Below are 11,867 nucleotides of genomic sequence, written 5' to 3'. Positions count from 1 at the left end.
GTTCTCTCTGCAGAAAGAGACAAGCATCTCTGCACTAGCTTTCAGGTCTGATAGCTTGGCCTGCCCCTCTCTTTGGAGCAGCCCAATATAGCTTCTCATAACAGCCAATTATCTGTGGGATGTGTGCCTCTGCACACTGATTTCCTCAGCCAGTGCATTTGGAAAGAGGCAAGATGTGATCGGCAGGCCCGTGCTCCACAGGTTTAAAGCCTAGTTCTTCTTCTTCTCTGTGTCACCCAAGCAGCAAACCAGAAACACTTCCATTCCTCAGGATGGGCAAGTGGACAGTGAGTGCTCACTCACATTCACCTCCCAGATCTTCCATTGCCCAAGCTGATAACTGAACTCACTCATTATCTATGATTTAGTCAGGCTTTTAGTTCTCTACGCCACAGAGCTGAAGCCCAAACAACCCATTTCTGTAATGAAAAGCTGGAAATCCAGCATTCAGATCATGATCATTAGTTCATATCTCATACTGCACATCTTTTGTGTATTTTTAAAGTTTATTCTTTTGGCATGTTTCACTGCATTCACTTAACCTGTTAGCATAGTGGACACAACTTATTCAGCTTCACAGTGTATAAGTAGAAGTTGTGAGAACAAGCCTAATGTGCAGGTTATTGCTTATTCTCATCTTGTTAATTAATACACTGTAGTGCTTACCGATTTATCTCACAACTTGCTGCTCCAACTACTGTTCTATATGCATGCCATTAAAAGGTATTTTGTTGTAATATTTCATTCTTTGTAAGCATAAATATGAACTATTCAGTGGAGAAAGTGTAAACTTGTTAAACAGTTAAATGGGCAATTACTTCAGCTGCTCATTTTATAGAGCAGATTTTTCTTAATTAGATAAAGTAGATTAACTGTACTAAGATGACGTCTTACAGCTTTAAGCTTGATCATCTGAAGCTCTGAGAATCTGTGTCCTTTGCAAACCAGAGTTCACCACAGATAGTTATAGAAGCTTTTGAAAGCTGTTTTCCTTTATGCAGAACAAATATTCATATTTATATATATATTTAAATATTGCTGTCTTACATTTGGATTAATAGCAGCCATGATGGATGGGGTGAAGAAGTGGTTAGTCAGACCAATGTCTTTTGAAGTCATTTATGAACAGCTGCATATTTATTTCTGGTTTATCTAAGATCTGAAAGGAATTCATCTGTGTAATTTAATTTTTAAATTCAGTTGGAAAATGACAATTCTTAAAATTAAATTTAACCAACAGAAGCGCGTTAAGCTAGCACAAGGAGTGTGGCTTCTGAGCTGGTTTTCAGTACTTGCTGGTGTTGTTATCTTTGGTATGGGGTTATTTCTCAAAGTTGAGCTTAAAAAGAGAAGTGAAATAATGGAACATGCTGAAAGTCATCTGGTCCCCAATTCTTTGATAGTGGTTGGCATACTATCCAGTGTTTTAAATGCTTTTGGAGGCAAAATCTGCTATGATTCTATGGATCCCACAAAGTTTGCAAAGTGGAAACCTTTTTTACAGCCCTTTATGGTTTTGTGTTTTCTTCTCAACATTCTGGTGTTTTTCTCCTCCCTTTTTTGCTTTACAATGAGAGGTTCCCTTGAAGAAACACTATCACTGGGACTGAGGAATGGCATGAAATTTTACAAAGACACCGACACCCCTGGGAGATGCTTCATGAAGAAGACAATCGATCTACTTCACATTGAATTTCACTGCTGTGGGAATAACGGGTTTAGAGACTGGTTTGAAATTCAGTGGATCAGTAACAGATATCTGGATTTCAGTTCTAAGGAAGTCAAAGAGTAAGTTTTTACACTTCTCTGTGAGTGAAAATCATTTTCTTTTGTGTGAGGTACTGCAACGATTCTTATCACAGCTTCATAAGTATAAATCTGAATTGTGAGCATTAGGTTTTCAGTAACATTTAACTTTAGACTTGAGCTTAAGTAGTTCTGGAGATGTACTTGTACAAGCACCCAGTGATGGATAAGAGGTGGCGCACACAGCCTTTGTGAATGTAAAGTTTTTTTTTTTTCAAAACTGCCTGTTAATTTAACTCTTCCACCTTTTAATATATATATTCATTAGATGAAAAAGTTGATATGGTACATATCAGTTTTCTAAACAGTTATCCATCACAGCTGAGGTGTATTCAGTTGGCTTGTTAAATTATGAAGGTATTATGACTAGCAGTGTTTAAAAAAAGATGGAATTTCAGCTGCTTTTCATAGTTCAACTACTCTGAAAAAAGTTTTTTATACTTCACCTACTCTGATAAAAGCACATCAGATCTCTGCACTTCTCAGACCATAGTTCGATATTTTATCAGTTCTGAAATTTCTAAAAAGTATGTCTCCACTGGTTTACTTCTGTGCTTCATCTCCATGGAGTAGTCAGACAGAATCCTTCTCTTAGCACCTTCCACAAAGGGTATTTGGGGATAGTTTAAGAGAATGCTTGCAGGTGTGGCAGTAAGTGTAAATGTAATGCCATGTGATCCAAGGTGAGATTTTGTAATTCAGTGATGTAACAGTAGTACTTGATTCATGGTGTGCTGATGTGCCCTATTTTTCGTAGCCATTTGCCCTGATTCTGTGTATGACTTCTGCATTACTAAACTACCTTTTCTGGCAAGGTCTGATTGTATTTAAGCTGTCCTCTTTTTAAACATTGCCACAGTGTATCTTTCTATTCCCTCCTGTACATACTGTTTGATGTTATCTCTTCTCTGTTTTAGTTGAGATGGTGATACAATAGTTATTGTTTAAAATCTGGTTGTGTGACAGTTTGGTGAAACTAACAGTGGTGTGCTTTAGTTACCAACAAAGCTTTTCCCTGGGAAAGGCCCTGCACCCATTATGTTAGCAGCCGACATCTACATGCTCTATTAAACTTTAAAATCAGCTGCAAGATCCCCAAATCTTGGAGAAAAGAAAAAAACACAAGTCTGCTTTTGATAGTTATGGATTGAAATACCTGCTTGTCTCTCCTTTGACAAGCCATTCCTTTCTTCAATTTTGACTAGATCATGTTTGACCAGTATGCCCTCTGCACAGGCATAGTTCACTGAACTGTCATTTACCCCTAAAAGACGCATGTTCTGCTTTTTGCTAATAAGAATTTCTTTGTATTTCTTCATGCACATTTTATTCTGTTACTTCAGCAATTTATATATTCATCTGCCAATGGACGTGGCATGAAAAAGGAGCATTTCTGTTGCACTCACTGGGATTCTGTAATCAACAGACAAGTTAAATGTTTTTCATTGCCATGGATTCTGTTATTTTAAAATTATTTGTGTAATTTTAATTGATTTAATCATACAGTTAATTGCATCAGTCCCATTACTGTACTGCTGATGTGATATGCATATTTCAGTTATAAAGTGAGTTTTGCTACTGAATATGTATGGATGTACAGGAATCATTTCAAACATTCATTAAAAATACCTTATGTAAATAAAGCCACATTAACTTGAATGCATTTTGTTCTTACAGTCGAATTAAAAGTAATGTTGATGGAAGGTACTTGGTGGATGGAGTCCCATTCAGCTGCTGCAATCCAAGTTCCCCAAGGCCCTGTATTCAGATTCAAATCACCAATAACTCTGCTCACTATAGTTATGACTACCAAACCGAGGAACTGAACCTGTGGACCAGAGGCTGCAAGGAGGCACTTGTCAACTATTTTACCAACATGATGCACACAATGGGGGCCTTAGTGTTCCTTTTCTGGCTTTATGAGGTAATGTTGATGCTCTTAAATTGTGTGTGTGTGTGTGTGTGTGTGTGTGTGTGTGTGTGTGTGTGTGTGTGTGTGTGTGTGTGTGTATGTGAGAGAGACCAACCATTTTTATTCTTCTCAGGTCTGTGTTGGAGTGAAATAGTATGTCATATTTATTTTTTATAATAGTTTATTTCTGTGCCACTGAGCCACCATAGTTCACACTGCCCAAAGTGGTGTAGCTGTCTCTACTGGCCTCACAACAGCTTTTATGCTTTCTGATTGATAGGCATGCCTTATCATTCTCTTTTGCATAAAAAATACTAAAAGTTGAGGAGTCTGAACCATGTAGAAAGCCACAGTGTAGCACTACTCATGTCCGAGTGTTCCTCTAAAAAAGCAAGTAGTCTCCTGTACTTCCTTGATTTCTTATTTCCATCTCCAAACACTATGCCACTACCTACTCCAACAGATGCCTGATATTATCTGAAGTAAAGGAAGAGGGCCTGTTTCAAAGACAGTAAAGCCTGTTAAACACTAAGGTTTGGTGTCGGACTGACTTTTGTGGCATGCAGAGATAAAGCCCTGACTACAACCAGTAGTAGCTCAGGTACTGAAATAGATGGGATGGGGAAGGTAGGAGTGATCACTTACAGGTGATATCAAACCAATGACTGTAACCCTCATTATTGTGAGGGTGGAAGCATGTATGTGCACAGGAAGGGTGAAGGACACCCCCCCCCCAGTGATGTGGGTGCCCATGTTAGCCACCAGTGGTGGCATTAGAGCTTTAACAAACACCATAATTGCTGGGATGCCAGCAAGGACACAAACTGCCTCCACAACTACCTGGATGACAACCCTTTCAAACTGCTAGCACCTCTGTGATGGAGATGCCTAGTATTGAGGAATGGTTAGACTCAAGATTGATGGAGGGAAGTTTGATGGTCGGTGGGCATGCAGACAAAAAACACATAAAAAAGAAATAGAGTCATTCAGTCATGCGCATTGCATGTCCCTGTATCACAGAGAAACATTCAGTGCTGACAGGCTCACTTCCAATGGGACTGTGCTCATGGTTTACTCTTCACATAGAAAAACATAATTTATCATTGCTACTCACTGTTGTACTGATTATAGGCCATTTTAGCACAATGAGATTCACTGATATTCACTTCTGGAGGGGAAAAACACTTACACACTTTCATACAAGGGACTATACCATCTTTTAAAAGGAATCAACTCTAAAGGTACTGCATGTGGGCTGAATAGACATCTCCTACTGTAGTGGTCCCAGAGCAGGGGGTCACTTATATATTGGTATTCCTCCAGACACACGTGTACACAGAGTCAGACACAAACACTTCTGTGGCCACATAAACCCACACGTATGATAATTATGTTTTTTTTTTCTGTTTTCAAAATGAAAAGTTTTCTTCAACTTAACAAAAGCAATTTACAGTCAGAAATACTCCATTTGCTAAGATGAATAAGTTGAACTGAGATTTGGTATGTTACATTTAGATGAGCCAAGCAATTGTATGTATTTTGTTTTTTGTCAAGATCATAGATGACATTTGGTTTAAGTATACATCTGGAACCTACCACAACTGATAACAGAGCAGAGCTGTAATGCAACATTACTAAACTCTAAGCCTTCGTTTTTGATAGTCTTGGAGTTCTTCTTGGGATAAGCCATTAGTGAATGTTTTTAATTGTAAAAGACAAGCAACACATAAGACAACAATGGACCTACAAACAAAAGTTTGAAATTATATAAGCGTTAACATACAGTAAATGGTACTGAATCTTTCCTTGGTACACCTGAGTTCTGCTCTCAACAGCGAAGGCCAGCATTTATTGATACAAAATAAGGCTGCTGTGAATGTTGTCAGTACACCATTAATTAGTGTGTGTGTGTGTGTGTGTGTGTGTGTGTGTGTGTGTGTGTGTGTGTGTGTGTGTGTGTGTGTATCAGTATCTATATTTTGTTTGTCTGTCGATCAGTCTAGCTGTCTTGATCTCTCTCTCTCACTCTATATGTCTATATCTACCTTGATAGATAGATATGTTGTGTTCTTTTTATTGAATGGTCATTTGTTTGTAAAGTGTAATGTAGGAGCATTTTTCTGAACACTTGTTTTTTCAAATGTTCATGTTGCTGAAAGAGGTAAGTGGGGTTATATTAGAGGAGAAAGTGTGCAAGTGTGGAATAGGGTCAAAGTTAGGTAAGGGCACTGATTTAGTGTTGTGTCTGTGGGCATGTAGTTGTGCCTGAGCTGTGTTGTATAGTCGTAGTGTTATGGAAAAAAAATTTCTAAGGTAAGGTGTAGGGTTAGGGGCAGGTGCAATATTAGTGTAAAGGCTAAAATGCATTACTGAGATGAAACAGTGGGGGTACAAGACCCCCTGCATCACCTTAGTAATGTGTACTGACCCTAACTCTGTCCCAGCACGACCACTATTCAGACAGATTATGTCTAAGTATTATGGAAAGGTTTTGGTTTAGAGATAGCCAAGGGAATTAATTTTATTTTACAATCTTTTATAGTTTTGGTGTTCTGAGTTTACACTAATGAATATTGCAATTTTTTTTTATTGCGCAAAAAAATGTTTAACATCAGGATCTAGGCACACAACATCAGGAAGATACATTTCCATAAGAACAAGGTACAAACGAGAGAGAAAAACATAAGAAATGTAAAAGAGGTTGAAGTACAACTCTGAAGTTCCAGCTAGCAGAAATTATTTTGGAGAAAGCTTTTTCTCCATTGGCTAGGCTAAATTGGTGAGTAATTAACAGAATACCTTCTTCATTACAAAGACAGTAGGAAAGTTGTTTTCTATGTAGTTTATTAGCTAGAGGTGGCAGTAACTGTTGCTTACAAGTTTGAAGGTGAGGACATTTAGTAAGAGTAATGTGCTAGCTGTTACTGGGAGCCAGTCCATCCCGTTAATAACAGAATCACAGTGACGATCCCAGTTACTAGCTACACTAATAAATCATAGCATTTTTGTTCTGTGTGGTTTAAATCAATGGCTTATTTTGGTCAATGTTTATGACAGTGAATGAAGGGTAATATTCTAACTATTGTAAAAAAAAAAATTCCTTCCCAGATGGACCCAGGTTTGATTAGCACCCCATGTATTTGATGGTACAGGCTGGAAAGATGGGAGTGGGGAAGGGGTGGATCCCAGCTGGTTCAGGCAGCTTGCTCCCTGATATAATCTCTGCCAGAGGGCATAGACAAAGTTGCAAGGGTAGGGCCTGGCACACCACCCTAGTATGGAGCATGCAGCTTACTACGAACATCCTGCAGGATCATACTGGACTGCCCCTGACATACCAAGGAAGCAGAACTGGGCTCTGAGCAGGCTGGACTCTTGCTCTTTGAAGTTATATATTTGTGCATCTGCAGTGTTATTCTGGTGTTTGGCAAAACTCTGTGGGTTCCATACATGTCTAATAAGCCAGGGCTTCACCAGGTGTCTGGTGTCATCTGCAACAGTGAATGAACATGTGGGGGTTTACTACATTTGTATATACATTACAAATGTAGCTCTTTACATTAACACTAGCTACAGTATATGCACTTACCAACTAGATGGCCTTGTAGCATTTCAATATGCAGGATGTGTGACTCATGCAGTTTCCGGGATGCTATGTGGGCACATTGCTTATGAATTCCTACATGTCACATACTACCTGGAAGATCACAGAACTGTAGCTCTTACTGTTCATAAACCTTTGTGACTGTGTACCGAGTGGGGCCTTTATTGCTAAATGTAAGCCATCTGTGGCAGTGAGTACCTTAGTGAGGTAGGCAGTGTCTTAGAGGGCATGTGTCATGTTAGCTCTCTCCTGTGGTGTGCTAGAAAACCATATATAATCCTCCACAGGTAGAAGCACAATGACAAGGAACTTGTGTTTTCTACAGCTGGAAGCCTATCAAATGTCCCTAGTTACTCTCTGAAAGGTGCTGGCTGGTAGTGTGGGATGAACTTTACATACCTTAGTTTCCAAAGGTAGGGAAAGCCAAGCACTACTATTGATTCTGTATGTGGGCAACACATGCCAACAAAGATCCTTACAATATCCCAATCAACTCTTAAGTAATCAGTGATAACTCCAAAGCAAATTTTTATCTATTGCCAAACATGTATTTGAACATTTGTTACATAATGTATTACATATTTTCTTTTATTTTATGTAAAACTCAGATGTATGTTAATTGTAAACTGCTTTCAGTATTAAATTATCAGTCTTCTACAAATCCATAACATTGTGTATAAACTTAACATATGTCCATCCATCTCCAACCTCATACAAATATATAACCCTTTCAGGCCACTTCATTCATCAGAGAAATAACTATTACATATATCCAAATCCAACATTTCTGCTGGCAAATCACTACTGTCCCACCACCTTGCTAAATTCTGGAATTTTACCCCACTAGCAGTACAACAAGAACAATCCTTAAAATCATTTCAAACTCAACTTATGTCCACTTACTTGGATAATGGCTCCGTACATGTGATATTCTTGGGTAATCTCCAAACCCTAACTGTCACCACTCTTTTATATAACTGGACATAATACAACTAGTACTTCACAATCTCTGTCTATCTAACCATCATCTACCGCTCTCAACTACTGTCTCTATCTGTCTTTTACCTGGACCTCTTCAACACTTCTTCATAATTTGTAACCATCTTCATACTATAATTACTTCACTGTCTCCTATAAAATATCTATTTACAGCTGGTGCCTACTGAAAATGACTAGACTCTTATAAGTTTGATATTAATTATATTGTATTGTATTATTGTTTAACTGTCATATCATTACTATTCTGTGTATGTGCATCTGTTATGTAAATCTTGTATAACTGCCTTCTACTCATTCTGCAAAATGGAGAATTTCTCCCTCAGTCTCCTCTGAAAGTGGGACCAGTGCCCAGTCAGCCTTTCCTGGTAAACAAAAGCAGTAAACAAATAAATAAATAGATAAAGCTTAGATGCATGTTGTTTATCTCAAACTGATTTTTAACTTGAGCTTTTCTACCTGAGCCTGCAGGGAAAAGTGTTTCTCAGAGTGCAGTGTGGTCAACAAGTGGAAATAAATAAATAATCAATCCATTTCTTGATCAGTGAAATTGTGATGTTACCCACTGACAGAAGCACTTATGCTGGCTCCAGATGACATCTTATGCTAAGGATTACAGCATGTTGCTTGTTGCCACTCCAACCATTCTTTATGTACAATGGCAACATTTTGGCATGCTTTGTCCTTTCATAGTCAGACACACAAAGCTGCTAAATTTCCTCTACATACATTGTAAATTGTGATTGTGTTCACCTTGCATACATTTTAATATCACTAGGTCCTTGTTTTGCTATCTTCTTTCATGTGCAAGTCATTATGCAGTCATTTGCACGTGTCTTCGATTTTGCATTTAGACTACTTGTAATATTTCCTTCTGCAGTGTGGACAAATTTTGTTTCAGTATTAGGGCTTTCTGGTGGGTTGAAGGTCAGATTTTTTTCTGATGAGTTAAATGTTGATGGGTTTTATAGTTAATGTAGTTAGTATTTCCAGCTGTAATGGTATATGTATTAATATGTACACACACACCAACATGCATGTATACTTATACCTCTTTCTCTTTGTAATTATGTTTATATCTATCAATCCATCTCTCTGCATGTGTGTGTATGGCTCTACTTCACATACCCGAAGACCATATAAACAAGCCAGAAATGACAAAATGTCAAATAAACGAATAATCATAAAGCTGAAATGTTTTCCAAGGTACGTAACCATTCGGCCAACAAGGGGAGATTTACTCTTTTCCCCACTGTAGTACGATCCCAGAGATGGTATATTTGGGTTGTAGATGGTGTGTTCTTTGTGAGTTTTTGGCCCAGTGCTTACTTACCCTAGGAGACATTTCAGCTATGGGATTGTTTGTTTGTTTGACGTTTTGGAGGTCTCGGCTCGGCTCAGTTATATGGTCTTCAGTTATATGGTATTTTGGGTATGTGAAGTAGTCCCACACACACACACACACACACACACACACACACACACACACACACACACACACACACATATATGTGTGTACACATATACATATAAATGACTAATGTGATATTTCATTGAAAAATAGGATGTGTCAACATTTTTGGATTCTACCCTCCATAACCCCCACACCTCTGATTTTATATAACCATCTCTCAGGTTGCACTAATTAGTGGCAAAGGGTTCAATCTCCCATCAAAAATATTTGATGAAATGTCCCACTTGATGAAGTGCTATAGCTCTATAGGTAAATAAACAGATATGTAATTTGGTATGAGTAACAAAAGTGCAACCCTTCTACCCTCCCAAAGCAAAATGGACTAAAATTAGCTAAAAAAACAAATCACCAAATGCAGGAAGCATGCCTTCTACTATCCTATGCTGGAAGGCTTTACACCTGCACCCCCTTATTTTTATATACTAATAGCATGGTTGCAGATTCACAGGGAAAAGAGTAACACCCTGCAATGATGGCAAAAATATTTCATACTACTGTGATCTCACAGTGTTTGTTTGTCTTTTCCCGGCTAGGGGTCGCCACAGCGGAACTCCGGTCTGCTAATGATTGGCAGTAGATTTTTATGGTGCCGAGTTGCCAGCCCGACGCCGAACCTTCAGTAAAGGCATGCCCATTCACGCATGTCTTTCGGAGGCCACTCGACCCCGGGGAGGACATGCAGACTCTACACAGAAGGCACTCCAGCCGAGAATCAAACAGGAGAACCTCTTGCTGTGAGGCAACAACGCTACCGCTGTACCACCGTGGCTTGCACTAATGTGATCTCACATAGAGCCAGTAAATATACGGGCCATTTACATGTAGAAGAATTTCCTGAGTATAGTGGAGACATGATCAAATGAGAGAGAGTTATCCACATAAATACATGGATATCTTATCTTATGAAGTATTAGTTTGGAGAGAAATAGCACTTATAACATTTCTGTTAACATTAAAAACATGTTAATTAGGCATGTGTAAATTGTGGGTGCCTTCTCTAAGTTGCACTGTATAGTGATTCATAGATGATTGTACTATGCAAATTCTATAAAGGTTGTATTTGACTATTAGCTGCATTGCATCTATTGATTTCAGTAGGGAATGTTATTTCCCTAATATAGCAAACTGTAGCTCTTCAGGTACAGTCTGCTGAATGCGGTGCCTACCTGCAGTTGCAACTGTATAGTAGATGCTTCAGAGAATGTCATCTGAAGGATTTAATAGGATTCAGGGGCATGCTAATTATTCATGTCTTTGGCCTACATTATAGCTGAGCAGAACATATCTGCCATCCTGAGAAGATCTCACTGTTTAGCTGCAGATATTTATGCATACCACCCATTTTTTTCACTGCTGTCATGCAAGTTACTTTGGAGCTGTTCCTGTTTAGTTTCACTCTTTATGCTGCATTGTGCAGTGACAGTTCAGCCAAGCCTTAGATGTGGATTGATGTTTTAGGGTGGAGCCTAACCTGCTGCATGAAGGTGCAGAGCTTGTATCTTATTGCTGCTTAAGTTTCTTAACTGTAAATTTTCCCTTAAGTACTGTTGCTTAGTAATGGACTGACCGTTCCATTGTGTTGCTGTTGCCTGGCACAGGTGTGGGGCAGTAATGCTCTGCAAATGACCCTTCTTTATGTAGCTTGAGGAAGGGCATGCCTGCTACTACTACTGCACACATTGCTCAACTATGTCCCCTGCTTGGCTTGTAGTTGTCACATTGTGTTTATTTGATACCACTGAGAGCTGTACTGATAGTTAACCATGCCATTGTTGCTGCTTTGTTTGAGGTTTATAATTGTTTTAGCATTTCCTACATGTGCTGTTCTCATCCACAAGGAGCAAATGAGGCAGCAGGTTAATGGGAGGCCTGGTGGCTGTCAGGCAAATTGAAAAAAAAAAACTTCTCATTAGAAAAGGACTATGATATCTAATCATTACAAACAAATGCATATATGATACACCATTAGCCAAGTCCATTTATTGAGTCTGACTGTAGCAGTTTTCTTTCTCCTACCTTTTCCTTTCATGTTGATTCGACATAGTAACATTTGCATATATTTTACTGCAGACAAG

General features: G+C 38.7%; 1 protein-coding gene across 1 annotated transcript in view; it reads left to right on the top strand.

The window, feature by feature from the left end:
- The first annotated feature begins 1,207 nt into the window (after positions 1-1,207).
- PRPH2 (peripherin 2) overlaps positions 1,208-11,867 on the top strand; it is a 96,223-nt gene continuing 85,563 nt past the window's right edge. The window contains exons 1-2 of the mRNA XM_044061893.1: positions 1,208-1,788; positions 3,484-3,730. Coding sequence (XP_043917828.1) covers positions 1,208-1,788; positions 3,484-3,730 — 828 coding nt within the window. The remainder of the gene's footprint in view (positions 1,789-3,483; positions 3,731-11,867) is intronic.

The sequence above is a fragment of the Protopterus annectens genome, chromosome 1.part0 (assembly GCF_019279795.1).
Source record: "Protopterus annectens isolate FY-2018-M chromosome 1.part0, PAN1.0, whole genome shotgun sequence".
In the NCBI taxonomy this organism is placed as follows: Eukaryota; Metazoa; Chordata; order Ceratodontiformes; family Protopteridae; genus Protopterus; species Protopterus annectens.
The sequence above is the reverse complement of the archived record's forward strand: the minus strand, read 5'-3'. Positions and strand labels throughout refer to the sequence as shown.